This window comes from Raphanus sativus, chromosome 5, assembly GCF_000801105.2.
Source record: "Raphanus sativus cultivar WK10039 chromosome 5, ASM80110v3, whole genome shotgun sequence".
Classification (NCBI taxonomy): Eukaryota; Viridiplantae; Streptophyta; class Magnoliopsida; order Brassicales; family Brassicaceae; genus Raphanus; species Raphanus sativus.
The window spans coordinates 35,084,930-35,099,008 of NC_079515.1; the positions used below are offsets into that span (position 1 = coordinate 35,084,930).

Genomic DNA, 14,079 nt, shown 5'->3' on the forward strand with positions numbered 1-14,079 from the left:
AATAAAAATTTATTAATGTATAATATAATGTTTAACACCAAAACCAATCATAAAAAAAAAAAATAAGAAAACACTAAAACCGGGGGAAAATAAAAAACTATGGAATTTTAATTCCTTATTTCAGAATGTCTGAAGTCTGAAACTCCATCTCAGTATCTTGGTTTGATCCTTCCTCTTTGTTCTGGACATATTCTGTGTCCTCTTCGTCATCATCTCCTTCATATCCTGAGTCTCGAACCATATGAGCTTCCGGTTTCTCTGTTAGACTTTTGATATAAAGTTCACATAGGTGCTTAGGAGTACGGCAGTTCTTTGCCCAATGGTTCCCCATACCACAACGATGGCACTGATCAGTCTTGATCTGAGGTTTAAACGACACACTACGGCCACGACCACGACCACGGCTGAAGCCTGGTGTGTTCCCGCGACCACGTCCTCGCTTGTGTGCGTTAAACGTGCCACCTCGTCCCCTACCTCTACCACGGAATGAGCCGGGTTGGTTATTATGGTGGACGAGGTTACTCTCTTTCTTTTGCTCTATAGCAAGTTTAGAGATGTCAGGTAATGGAGCCGTTCCCGGAGGCCTCATCTCACTGTTTTTCATTAACAGTTCATTATTGGCTTCAGCCAACAAAAGACATTCGATCAACTCAGTGTATGTGGTGAACTTTCTTTCTCTGTATTGCTGTTGCAATACCATGTTACTGGAATGCATCGTCGAGAAAGTCTTATTAAGCATCTCGAGCTCAGTAACTTTTTCACCACATAATTCCATCATGGAAACAATTTTAAACAGGACAGAGTTGTACTCGTCTACTGTTTTATAGTCCTGGAACCTCAAGTGTTTCCAGTCATATTGAGCCCTTGGAAGCATCACCGTTTTCTGGTGGTCATAACGTCGCTGTAAAGCGTTCCAAAGGTCCAATGGATTTTCCGTGGTTCTGTACTGAGTTTTCAAACTCTCTTGGAGATGATGGCGTATTATATAAATAGCACTGTATCGATCTTTATCACTGGACTTATTTTCATTGATGATCGTATCACCAAGTCCTTTTGATCGTAGCATGATCCTTGCATCAAGTGCCCAATCAAGATAATTTTCACCATTGCTTTTCAAAGCAGGGAAGTCAAGATTTGCCAATTTAGACATCTGAAAAAATTTATTTCCCCCATTAGATATAATAATCATACGATAACATATATAAAATTCAGTTTATATTAAACACAATCGAGCTATGCATGATAACGATATACGAAGCTATGCATGGTCAAACGAGCTATGCATGGTCAAACGAGCTATGCACCCTTAATTATTTAAGTATGACAAACGTGCTATGCATGATTATTAAACGGACGAGTTAAAATTATGATCAGGGGAATATAAAATGCAAACAATTTATGAAAAACAGAACAATAATGATGCATGCGATAACAGAGCAATGCAAACAATATACGAACTATGCATGATCATTAATTAGCCGAGTTGAATAAATTAACAGAGCGATATGTATATATAATGTAAATAACAGAGCACTATATATATGTGAAAACAGAGCAAGCGAGCATATATGAATGTGAAACAGAGCAAGCGAGCAAATGAGTATTCGGTTCGAATCAGGACAGGCGGATACAATCGATATATGTATATATACAAAAACAGAGCAATATAGAACGTACGGTGGTATCTATATCGAACCCAAGCAAACGGAAAAAAAACTAGACGATATCTGTATGCAGGAAACAGATCAAACGAGCAAGATGATATCTTTATGTAAAACACAGAGCAAACGTGAAGGGGAAGCTATCATAAAAAATAAACGAGAACGATGATAGCAAAGGATTAACGGATCACGCAATAACAGATAAGGGTTTTTATTTTGTTTTCTTTGCAAGTCATGTTGGCTAAATATAGCTACATGAATGCGGTTAGGGTTTTACGATTTGTACTCGGGATCTAGTATAGTTATCGAGGATACCTTCTCCTTTTGATGGGTTGATCGGTCTATGAGATCGTCGAAGCTTTACTTCTCGTCGCACAGTTCCCTTCTCGTCCGGAGCTTTGCTTCTCCTCGTCAACAAACCGGGAAGAGGAGGCTATTTGTTTTGTCTATTAGCTAGGGTTTCTAAAGGCAAACGTGCTGATAACGTGTTTGATACTATGGAAAGCGTCATCTTATTATTGATCAAGTGTCAAGTATATATACTTGATACATGTACTTATCTTCTCAATAAGATAAGTATAAGAGGCAACAATAAGATAAGTACAAATAAGATATGTCGAGCATAATATCAGTATATAACAGTTTTAATTTTCTTACTTCCATTTTTCCAATTTGATTTCTGGATTTTTGTATTTTAAGACAGCAGTTCTGATATAATCTTACTGTGAAGTGTGACTGTGTGAAGTACACTTTTGCTGAAAAGTACTGTATGATGGACAAATTAATGTTAGGCTTTTTTTTCATTTGCATTTCATTGGATTATATCAAATCATACAAAACTATATTACACAAACAAATACATAAGTCATATGCTGAAACAAAGTATAAAGAAACAAAAATTATGATGTGTTCACATCAAAAACGCTTTATTTGCTAACAAATACACATATTCATTGTGGAAGTGATTAGTTGGATATACTTTTAAATTTTGTGTTGTAAAATTTTATCTGTATAATTTTTGCTGTAAATGTAGCTGATATAACTATATATTTTTTCATACAATACATAAAATAATGATTTAATAAATAGAAGGTTTACAATCATTTCTTTTTACTTTTTAGTAGTGATTTTTAAAAATAACTTAAAACATAAATTTATAATTTAAAAAGGTAAATACATGTTAAAATTAAAAAGTGTATATTTACATCTAGAATTGAGAATTTGATTCTTTATCCGCGGATCTTATCACGTTTGACCCGCTGCAGAAATAATATGGGTTGATCGAATTTAAACTGCGGATATTCGTCAATTCGCAAAAATTAAAAATACTTAAAATTATGAATATTTATAAAAAATAATAATAATATATTATTTTAAAATAAAATATTAATAAAAATTTATTATTTATATTATTTTAAAATAAAATATATAAAATTATTTTAAACCACTGATTACCCGCTAATTTATGGGAAGCGAGTACATGTATTTTTTTTATTCGCAAATTAAACGGATCAGGTTTTTAAATAAAAAAATGAGTCGACCCACAGCGGGGGAACGGGTCGGAACGGGTCAACCCGCAAACCAACACTATCTACACCCAACCAATTGCCACCAATATTTCTCCTAATACCATTTGCCTCCAAATACAATACTGTAGCCTTTCTTTCTGAGTTGAACCAAGACCATCTCTTAATGTTTGTACGCAATTATTTTTTGTTTTGGATAAAGATGGATCTATATCTATAAAGAAAAGATGTATCCCACCTGCTGACACCTAGGATGACACCTAAGAAATTCGAGCTCCTACAAGCCGCCACGCGTCCAGTTTGTTAAACCGCATCGTTTCATTTAAAGGGTGTCGTTCGTGGGCTTATCCGTGTGTTATGTGCTGGGCTTGATCTCATATTGTGCTTGGTCTCATTTGCCGGCCCAGCTAGAACCAGAGTACGCGATCGGATTTGGGGGTTCTCTCCTTCGTCCTCCATGACTCCATGGGCGCCGATCGTGAAGAAACGGATACTGTAACGGATCTGTTGCTTGCGCATCGTAATTACTCCGTGTGACTTAAATTCGAGACTTCAATGCGGTCTCTTCGGTTGCGCTGATCAAGCGTTGGTGTGTGCTATAAAAGGTCCCTATCTCACTCTTTTGTTTTTTTCCTTCACCTCTTAATCTCTCTGATACCTGTCATCGCTAATTCACAATCTTCATCCTCTTCTCGACTAATGGCTATGACGAAAGTTTTCTTCTCGGATTTGAAATCCGGCCGGTGCTCCGCCGTCGTTGAGGCGCGGCTGCTTCGGTACTGGGAAGCAAGAAACATGAAACGTGGCGGCGAGCTCATGTGGGCTGACCTCCTTTTGGTGGACGTCAACGTAAGTTAATTCCATCCGATTTGTTTTACTATTTGATTTGTGGTTTGAGTGTTGCAGTTTTTTTGTTTTTTTTTCCCGTTTGGATGTTGTCTCGATTGACTAATTAGGTATTTTATTGTTGGGGTTGTGTTTATGTTGAACTGGCCGTAAAACTGAATTTAGTTACTTTGGTTTTGGGTGTGTTGTTATATTTCCGTACTATGATTGTCTGGTTATTCTTTCCTATGCTGTTCTCTTGAAATCATCCTGACGTATACAAACATATCCTTCCTCCGACAATGGTACGTCAAAACCCGCTTCACGGTTCTGATCCTGATTCTGCAACCACCAAGGAGAATTTCGAAGCCTGCTTCGGCATCTGTAGAGGCAGTGCCGGTTAAATCTCCAACGGAAAGCTCTTCCGCATCTGATACTAGAGAATTTAGGCTAGGATGATGCAATCGAAAGGTACTAATACTCGCTTCACCTGTTACTGTATTAGTATTCATGTTAACACATCTTTGTTACAGCAAGAGATCAAGCATACCATAGAAAACAAGCTTCACCGGAATGCGGGGTCCAGAAGATCTAATTGCAACATAAGAAATGGAATCACTGAGAATCCAGGAAAATACAGTGGAGACTTTGTGTAGCAGTTCAAAATATTCCATAATGAGCTTAAGGATTTCTTGAATGCTGGAAGGTAGTATCACAACTTTCTGAAGCCAACTCTATTTTTTTTTTATCAATAGAAGGTAATAGCGCCATTGTGTCTTTTGTTGCAACCTCACTGAACAACTTGATTCTATGAAAATATCTATGGATGAGAGAGGTCTTTCTTCTCTCAGTCTGTTTTTTGAATGTAAAGAGGTAGGTTCTCTCACTGTATGAGTCCATAGAATCACATCATTGCAAAGTTTGTTATATTGCAGTCTCTTTCGTGAGTCTTGACTGCATAAATTTTATATTTACCAGCGCCTTGACGCAACAGGAGAATCAACCAATGTTTTGGAGTTGATTAAAACTATGCATTCTCTGGCTTCTCTAAGAGAAACAATTGTTAAGTAACTCAATAGTGGCTTAAGAAATGATGTTCCTGATACTGCCATTGCAATGCGCCAGAAGGTGAGCTTTTTAAGAAAAAAACTCAATTCCAGTGTTATCAATGTAGATGTTTGTTTAAATTATATAGTTTGCTACCTTTGAATAGTGGCACTTTTGTGAGATTGGCCTCGAGGACTACTTTTTTGTTCTACTAAGCAGGCCTGCCTAAGATTTTTTATTTATTTTTGAGCTTTATTTCTCCGCTTCACTTCTCTTGACAATGGTTTTGAGTAGATTCCTCAACGCTCTTGAAACTATGGGAGGAGCTGTTCAACTGGCGAAAGATGTGGAATCATAAAATGTTTCCTCCTGAAATGATCCTCTAGATGCTTTGGTCTTGGGTGTTCATCAAGTAGGTCTATTGGGTTGGAAGCAGGAAGAATGTTTAGCCATTGGAAATGAACTACTACCGTGGCGAGAGAGACCTACTTGAAACAGAAGGTTACTTCCTTCTCTCACTTACGTCAACTCTTTTCTATGTAAATCTTCTTGCTCATTATTATTTTTTCATGTAGGGGAAGAGAATGGAAAAACATACACTTGGTTCTGAGGGATGGGACGTTATTGTACCTGGATCCACTTCTGGGCCATTAGTTCTGAAGGAGCAAGCAAGTCAGATTCTGCGGGAAGAAAGGTCTATAGGTCATAGATGATCTGATCGATATGGAAGTCATGAAAAGAAGAGAAAAGAATCTGACGAAGGAAACAAGAAGAAGCCATGAAAAGGTGGGAGATTTGCTTTTTTATAGGCAAAGTGAGCAACTTTGACTAAAAGCCAACCAAACACATCGCTGTTCAGATGTGTATTCTCAAACTTGAACCAAACCGGTTGGTGAGATAGATAAACGTGTTATTGTATTGTGAGTAATACTTTTGCTAATTTTTAATATTGTTGGGCTTTGTACTTTATAGAAAATTTTTAATTTTTTTTTATAATAATTAGAAAATATGATTTCTAAAATGAACAGTTAAAATTGTTGTAAAAAATATAAAATTTAGTTGTGCTTTAGTTAAAAATAAATTAGACATTTAAAATAATTTGCATCATTTGTTTTTATCGTCCGCCCGCCCGTAGGGCGGGTTTACCCTAGTTTTACTACTAATTGAAGTTCACAACTTCAGAAAGAAAACAAATGAGTAAAAAATGTTAGAAAAAAAGTTGCAACCGAACCAACTAAAAACAAAGAGAAGTAAAAAACGTTCAAAGCATCGAAGTGTAAAAAAAAGGAATGTTTAAATGAGAAAAACAGAGAGAGAAAGCAATCGGTTGTTCAAACAAAAGGAGAGAGAGAGAGATCTGGCGGAGAAGGAAACCAAAATTGATTATAACTTCCACCACCACCACCAAATCTTCCTTCCTCTCTCTCTCATTCTCCTTCAGATCGGAAACCCTAAATTCAAATTTCGAGATTTGCCTCTGTTCCTTCTCTGCAATCAACGATTTCGGAATGGTAATCAACAACAAAAAGAGGGATTGAAATTGAAATTGAAATTGAAGTCGCTCGTAATTGTCAAATGGCATCAGCTCAGGTTAAGCCTAGCTCCCGGAGGCAGGAGGTCGCCGAAGCTGGACGCCGTAAGGTACTAGATCTCTCGATCATCCTCCACCCCGCGTTACATTTGAATTACTGATTAAATGATCTGTCCTTGCTTATTAGAATTGAGATTGATCTGATACAATGTTCTCAAAGGCTGTGTTTTTGTTAATCTATGGACTTCAGCTTGAGCAGTTCCGGAAGCAAAAAGCTGCCAAAAAGGCCGCATCATTGAGCACACAGCCTGTTGATGATAAAACTGTCACAGATTCAGATGGAGATGTTGCTGCATCCACCTTGTTTAATGGACCACCTCCACGGGTTGAAACCCAACCCAAGTCAGATGTATATAATTTATCATCTAAGGATGTAAGCAAAGAAAGAGGCCAGCAAGATGAGTCTTTGAGCACATCTGGTTTCTCTAGTAGCCTAGAGTTGAGAGGCGGTGCTCAAGTTGTACCTTTTAGCAATATAGACAAGCAATCGAGTGGAAGTTTCGATCAAAGTGATGGGTTTCCCAAAGGCACCTCTCCTTTTTCTGAAACCACTCTGCTTTTAACCTCCATGCAAATGCACGGCATCTCATCCAGAAAAGGTACGTTTTTTTTGTTTTCTCGTATGGGATTGGTGAAGCAATGTGGTTTCTTCCTTTAAAGGGAACAACTTTACTGATCCTTACGCTTTTTTTGTTGCTAGACTCTCTACAACCTACTACCAGGATGGCAGGGTCTACTCACGAAGTTGATAAACACCAACAGGGAACTGGTGAGCTAAGAGGAGGTAGCAGCATCGTGCAGAAGCCAACTTTGTCTAGCAGTTATTTGTTTAGTTCCCCGGAAACATCATCTCGACCGTCTGTATCTTCGGATTACAGTGTAAATCTCACGAGCTCTTCGCCCTTGTACTCGGCTACAAATGAAGCAAGTGTGAAGAGAAACCGTCCATCTTTCCTTGATTCGCTTAATATTTCAAGAGCTCCAGAGACTCAATATCAACACCCTGAGAAGGAGGCGGATTTGGCTACACCAAGTGGTTCCCAGCTAACTGGCGGTGATGGTTTTGGACTATCTTCACGCCAGCATGTATCAGGGAAAATAGAGAGCAATGGACCATCATCGACAGGCGGAGCAGCTGGTTCTCCTTATCAATTTGAAAATTTCAGGAGTCCTTTGTTCCCTGTTGCCAATGGAGTAATGACAGGTTTTACTGATTACTCCATGCCAAAACAAAATGATGATTTTAGTAGTCTGGAACAGGTAAATATACTTATTTCTTGCACCATCTTTTGTTTTGTATATGTATTGTTGATATGCTACTAAATGTTTGGAAAGTTATGTTTTGATTAGTTTTGAGATGAGAATGAGCCAGAAGGGGTATGCGTTTCTGATTTAAAATAGTCAAATGGGAATTGCTCACACAATAGATGAAAACAGCAATTTGTCAAAGATCTGTGATTGTTGCCTCTCACTTGTGGTGTTTATAGTCTTTTAAAATTGTCATGCATTTTAATTTTATATTACTTCAGGATCCTTGCTTTCACTATTGCTGTTTTTCTACACCCTTTGACCTATGCATATTCTGAGATACGGTTTCATATTTCCACTTGTAGCATATTGAGGATTTGACACAAGAAAAGTTCTCACTCCAAAGGGATCTAGATGCTTCACGTGCTCTGGCAGAATCCTTAGCATCTGAAAACTCTTCGCTGACAGACACTTATAACCAGCAGGTACATGAAGATTTATGGCATCCTAGTTGAGTAGTGTCCAGCATACGTAGAGAACAAGCTTGACAATTTATAGTAGTTGCCTAATGATTTGCATATGCTCATGCTACATTTCTCGCCAAATTTTTTCTGTCATTCGGCCTTCGGATATCTGGGAGATGCAAAGAGTCTTATAATTTCATGATTTGGACGTATGTAAATTGAGTCTCTTTTTTAAAGTGCCATACTCGTAAACCATTTTCAGACTATCTTGTGAAAAACACATTTTAGACTATTAGATCTATTGGTGCATTCACAAGTGAGACAGATATGGTTAAACTAAAAGAAATTTGAGATTGTTTCTTCAAGATGTTTACGTAATTAGCATTGACTGGACTTATCTACTATTAACATGTGTCCACTGGCCTTGGTAATGATTCATGTAATGATTGTTCTTGCTTCTATTTCAATCCAGAGAAGTATTGTCAACCAACTAAAAGATGATATGGAGAAGCTACAGCAACAGATTCAAGAACAAATGGTTAGTATCCTGATAACTACCTATACTCAACACCAAAAATGGTTAGCATCCTGGTAAACTACCTATAATCAACAAAACCCAGTTTGTATATGCCCTAGCAGTATATTTTAGTAAAGGATGATATTGCATTTTGCTGCATTCATGTGTTGCCAAAATGCTTAGTGTTTATTTATGAGACTCAGAATTTGAGTATGCCTGAGTATGATTCTGGATGAGCATCTGTATGCCGTGTTCAGTCATCCGCTGTAGCTATGAGCCTATGACTAGATTCTTGCAAAAGATGTTACTTGATTTAACTCTGCTTCCTTACAGGCGGAACTTGAATCCTTCAGGATTGAGTATGCAAATGCACAGCTCGAATGTAATGCTGCTGATGAGCGTTCCCAAATACTGGCTGCTGAAGTCATCAGTTTGGAAGATAAGGTATAAGCTTTGGTTGTTTAACTATCACATTTTCATAAGTAAAAAAAAAAACATTTTCAACTTACTGCAAAGTGTGGAATGCCATTTTTAGTTTAGTATTTGGATTTTTAAACTGTGAATATGTCAGTTTCCTCTACCCTCAGATGCTCATATAATCTGTTTAGCGGTTTAACTTTATCGTGGAACATATATAGGCTCTCAGACTCAGATCTAGTGAGTTAAAGCTGGAGAGGGAACTGGAGAATGCACAAGCAGAAATGTCATCTTACAAGTATGCTCTTTACTATACTGATATTTACCTATTAGTACTTTCTACTAGGATATATAATTCTCATCTTAACTATCAACTGTTATAGGAAAAAATTACAGAGCGTAGAGAAAGATCGCCAAGACTTACAATCTACTATTAAAGCTCTGCAGGAAGGTAAACACACTGCAAAGTAGTGTCCTTTTACAAATTCTGTATGTATCTTATATTATTCATCTTCATTTTCAGAGAAGAAGGTCCTACAGACTATGGTGCAGAAAGCTTCCTCTGGTGGAAAATCCACTGACCTTGGTAAAAGCTCTACTAGCAGGAAAAACGCATCAACCTATACCGAAGGTCTTGGTAATGGTTCTCCTATAAAATCACAGTAGTATATGCCCACTATTATGGAAAAGTTAAGCATATTTTGGACATCTAAACTCAAATATCTGCATCTTTGTCGTCTTTAAAAAATAATTTCATGTTGAATCATGACCACTTAGACTCTAGTTGATGGTCTGTGTAGTCTTATAAACCAGGATACTGGTATGGAATTTTTTACTATTTTATAATCCTATTTTCCTCTATGTTATCTTGGTGCAGCCATTTCAGATGCTATGTCAGGGAGCTCTAACCAGGAAACAGATTCGACATCTCTATTCGAAAGTGATTCGTCTAATACCGCTATCATTCCTGAAACTGGACAATTAACTCTTGAAGGATTTTCATTAAGCGTTCCAGCTGATCAGATGCGAGTGATTGATAACATTAATACATTGATTGCCGAGGTAGTATTCATGGATTATTTATGTGAAGTTATCTCAGATTTTTTTTTTCCTTTAGCTGTGAGAATCAATACTTTTCAAGTGTTACGATGCTACCATTTCTCAATGTGGATAACAACGTGAGAGTTATTTTGCATCTTTGGCTGCAGTTGGCAATTGAAAAAGAGGAACTAGTGCAAGCATTGTCATCTGAGTTATCTCGAAGTGCGCATGTGAAGGTACATTAACATCAACTGAAAAGCATGAAATGCATGAACTAGAGTGTGTCTTCTTTATATTCGGCAACATGCCTAGCTGTGCTTTGTATATGGTTTCGTCCTCATAGGCTCAAAATCCGACGCCATTTTTATATGTTCGTTTAATGTTTGGGTGTTTATTAGTTACATTGTGTTTCTCGTGTTTTCTAAAGTCTTTATCATGTTTGGTAACCATAGGAGTTGAATAAAGAGCTATCCAGAAAACTTGAAGTGCAGACGCAAAGGTTAGAGCTTCTAACAGCACAGAATATGGCGATAGACAATGTATTACCTGCAATGCAACCGGATTCTCATGTTGTTCAAGAGAGACCACCGATTGCAGATGAGGGCGATGAGGTACACAGACACTTCTTCTCTGGCCAGAGTTCAAAACTTAGATCTGAATAAGATGAGGTACACACACATTTAATCACTTTCTCCTTTTAGGTGGTGGAAAGGGTTCTTGGATGGATCATGAAGATGTTCCCAGGAGGGCCATCGAAAAGAAGGACGAGAAAGCTACTCTAATGCACGAATTTGCTCAGCCTTGACCCTTCTTGCCATTCTGTACATCCCGGCATAAGCCATGGACCGCTCGCTATTCCTTCCTTCTCTCTTTTGTTTTGGAAGACTTTTTGGATATTTGATCCGGAATTTTGGGTTTCATTGGATTTAAGTGAAGTCAAGAAGACAGCAGAAAATGGTATAGTGAGACAGAGACACGTTTATATGAGTGTTCGTTTTTGTTTTACTTGAATTTTTGTAATTGTTGATTATAGTCAAGGTTAAAGGTGTTCCAGGCAATGTACTAATTACAAAAAAAGACCGGTTTGGTTTTGGATATTATCTTGCACTGTTACCATTTTAGATTCAAGACTTGGTTAAGCAAACATAGAAAAGTAGATTAATTGTGTCTAGTTTCATCTTTTACTGTGATTCTATATAAGAGTAGACATGTTGATATCGCTTTCTAATCTTATTAAATTTTTATTCCAAAACAAAATTTGGAAAAAAAATGTTTCAATCCTATTAGTCCCAATGTCACTTGAATTTCCTGAAAATACGAATTTAATCAAAACACAAACCATTTAGTAGAGAGAGAAACAGAGAAATGGGGGTTAAAGAGAAGGTGAAATTACCACAATGGTGTTTCCAAGAAGATGCTTGAAGTTGTCTCTGAAAGCACGCATGAAATCACAGTAGCATTGCAAGGGTGTTCTGCCTTTGAGAAGAGGGAGTGTATCAGCACCAAGTGATATATACTTGTGTTTCTTTCTCCCCCCACTGATCAGTGTACGCAAGGTCCGGATCATTGTCAACCTCTTCAACAACCCACTGAAGCAGAGGAATACTAGCGATGGAAAGAACATAAAAATGCAATCTTTAGTGTCAAAAACATACACACAGAACTTTTTTTAAAAAGATAAAAAGGAAGTAGTTACTCACGTGACATCACCAACGTTACCACCACACTGATGAAAAGACATAACAGCCTGAACCTTGAGCTCAACCTTCCTCGCCATCGTACCCTGCCCATTTATAACCTCCCGGAGACTCCCTCTCCACCAGACCCCACCACACGTCGATCATGATCCCTTCCACGCCACCACTCTTCAACGCCTCAAGACTCTTCAGATTAATCGCTTTATGCATCCGCGCGGACAACGGTGGTGACTGGTGAAACTGATAGAGATGAATTCAGCGACGTTGCGTTCGTTTCACGGGACTTGATCGGAGTTCCGGCGAGAGCTCCGAGCTGATGAGGTAAATGAAACGCCATTTTCTCTCTCCCTAGTTTTCCCGAGGATTTATATAAAAAAACGAATTTGAGAACCGATCGTTTCTAGTAACAAATTGGTTTTCTGTTTTTTTTTTTTAGAATTATAGGGAAAAGCATTAATTAAAAATGATTAAAATAAACCTTTATTGCTGATCTAGCAACACGTACGTGACGATGTGGATAAAGACACTATTTTTTAATTAGATTTTAAGGATGGAATGGTGGCTGAGTTGACGACACTTGTATAAACAGTATATATGATGTGGATAAAAATGGCGGTTATAACTTGTAACAACCGCTTTAGCTAAACCGGCTTGGTTTTTCTTCGGCTTTTATTATTTCACGTAGTAGCTGTTTATATAGAACGTTCCTGTTTATATTATGCGAAGAAATATAAATAATAAAGCAACAGTAAGATCTTGAAGAAAACTTAACGAACAGAATGTGCTTCTAACTAACTCATCCTCTACTTTGGTTACTCTCATACTCGCTCCTCCGCACGTCATCTTCCTCGGCGATCCACTCCGTCTTCTTTCTTCGCCATCGTCGTGATCTTGTTTCAGAATTTGAGGTTCTTCCGCCTTGAAATTTGTTCTGACTTCTTACGTAATTCACTTTCGTCTCTCTAATTCTCACTTAATTTCCCCTTTACATCAGTTTCTCAGCATTTCTTGAGGAACGTAACGTCTCCTCCGTTTATTCTTCTTCCTCGCTCCACCGTAAAGGTAAGTTCTCTATCTTACTAATTTGTTAGGGTTAGGTTTTCTTGTTTACTTTAGGATCAACTAGACTGATGTTATCGGTTGCTTCTGCCAAGAATCTAGCTAGGCCTTAGTTTTTTCTTTAGGGTATTGTAAGCACGTTATTGATTTGGTGCTTAAACATCATAAAACTAACTATGATCCAATTGTTAATAGGATTGTAATGGCCCAATACTATTGTGATAAATGCCCGGTGAATTCTCACGTTGCCACCATATATTGCACTGCTGAGAGCCGCTATCTATGTGGATTGTGTGGCCTTAAACTGCTTGAGGCAGAAGCACCCAGTTCAGCAAATTGTTGTGCAACCCGTGGTAAAACCCCCTTCCAAATATAGATTATAATATTCATGTTTTTTTTTTCTTTTGCAACTATTATAATATTCATGTTTTGATCTTCTACCTCCTATAACTGTTTTTACCGTTAGGTTCATCAAGGAGAAGAACATCAACCACTACCACCACGAGCTGCTACGAGCATGAACAGAAGACTAGCTGCTATCAGGCAAAACCTTAAGAAAACCATTCGCAAGTAAGTGCTTTCGGTATAATACGACTGCTGAATGTAAAGTTTATTTTCTTGTTTTATATGTACTTTTGCACTCGTTGCAGGCCTGCCCCAAAAATGAAAGCAGCAGCTAAAGTAAGAGGAAAATATGCCAAAGAGAGATTTGCAAGAAGAGATGATCCAAAAGATGATGGTGCAAGTGGTGCATCCGCAGTATAACTAGTTTTTTTTTTCACGAAAGAAGAAAGAATCTTATAAACGTTGCAGACTTAAACCGTTGATAATTACATTCTGATGATTTTTTTTGGTATGTAGAACCTATGCGACAGTTAAAATTGATATTTTAAATTTTTTTGATTTGAATATTCACTTGTTTTCAGAAATTCAGATAACCTTCACTGTTGATTTTCATCGGACAGTAAACAGGAAACTTCAAAGAG

At 37.6% G+C, this 14,079-nt stretch overlaps 2 protein-coding genes and 2 long non-coding RNA genes across 6 annotated transcripts; 2 read left to right on the forward strand and 2 right to left on the reverse strand.

The window, feature by feature from the left end:
* Positions 1 to 85: 85 nt before the first annotated feature.
* On the reverse strand, positions 86 to 2,277 carry LOC108829713 (uncharacterized). The gene is made up of 2 exons (XM_057010466.1): positions 1,977 to 2,277; positions 86 to 1,150 (listed from the first exon to the last, which is right to left on the reverse strand). The coding sequence occupies exon 2, from the start codon at positions 1,148 to 1,150 to the stop codon at positions 116 to 118; it is 1,035 nt and encodes a 344-aa protein (XP_056866446.1). The 5' UTR covers positions 1,977 to 2,277; the 3' UTR covers positions 86 to 115.
* Positions 2,278 to 3,582: 1,305 nt separating this feature from the next.
* On the forward strand, positions 3,583 to 6,084 carry LOC108838206 (uncharacterized). 2 transcript variants are annotated; one of them, XR_008946203.1, is made up of 6 exons: positions 3,583 to 3,792; positions 3,903 to 4,483; positions 4,546 to 4,718; positions 4,991 to 5,140; positions 5,354 to 5,560; positions 5,635 to 6,084. It is a non-coding gene; the product is annotated as an uncharacterized LOC108838206 (long non-coding RNA). The 2 variants fall into 2 exon arrangements; XR_008946202.1 differs by having other exon boundaries at positions 3,585 to 4,483.
* Positions 6,085 to 6,347: 263 nt separating this feature from the next.
* Positions 6,348 to 11,437, forward strand: LOC108835916 (protein BLISTER). 2 transcript variants are annotated; one of them, XM_056986221.1, is made up of 13 exons: positions 6,348 to 6,700; positions 6,841 to 7,249; positions 7,351 to 7,910; positions 8,264 to 8,383; positions 8,835 to 8,900; positions 9,213 to 9,323; positions 9,518 to 9,594; positions 9,680 to 9,747; positions 9,820 to 9,933; positions 10,183 to 10,358; positions 10,505 to 10,573; positions 10,790 to 10,948; positions 11,039 to 11,437. In XM_056986221.1, the coding sequence occupies exons 1-13, from the start codon at positions 6,635 to 6,637 to the stop codon at positions 11,117 to 11,119; spliced, it is 2,076 nt and encodes a 691-aa protein (XP_056842201.1). In that variant the 5' UTR covers positions 6,348 to 6,634; the 3' UTR covers positions 11,120 to 11,437. The 2 variants fall into 2 exon arrangements, with proteins under 2 accessions (XP_056842201.1, XP_056842200.1); XM_056986220.1 differs by having other exon boundaries at positions 6,349 to 6,700; positions 10,174 to 10,358.
* A 46-nt stretch (positions 11,438 to 11,483) lies between these two features.
* LOC130495108 (uncharacterized) lies at positions 11,484 to 12,417 on the reverse strand. Its single transcript, XR_008934382.1, has 3 exons — positions 12,038 to 12,417; positions 11,731 to 11,942; positions 11,484 to 11,645 (listed from the first exon to the last, which is right to left on the reverse strand). It is a non-coding gene; the product is annotated as an uncharacterized LOC130495108 (long non-coding RNA).
* Positions 12,418 to 14,079: the final 1,662 nt, after the last annotated feature.

Excerpts from the sequence above, each read along its gene's own strand:
- LOC108829713 (XM_057010466.1), bottom strand. The coding sequence starts at position 1,150 with ATGTCTAAATTGGCAAATCTTGACTTCCCTGCTTTGAAAAGCAATGGT.
- LOC108835916 (XM_056986220.1), top strand. The coding sequence starts at position 6,635 with ATGGCATCAGCTCAGGTTAAGCCTAGCTCCCGGAGGCAGGAGGTCGCC. Across the intron at positions 6,701-6,840 it reads CCGAAGCTGGACGCCGTAAG|CTTGAGCAGTTCCGGAAGCA; the intron begins GTACTAGATCTC and ends TATGGACTTCAG. Across the intron at positions 7,250-7,350 it reads CGGCATCTCATCCAGAAAAG|ACTCTCTACAACCTACTACC; the intron begins GTACGTTTTTTT and ends TTTTGTTGCTAG.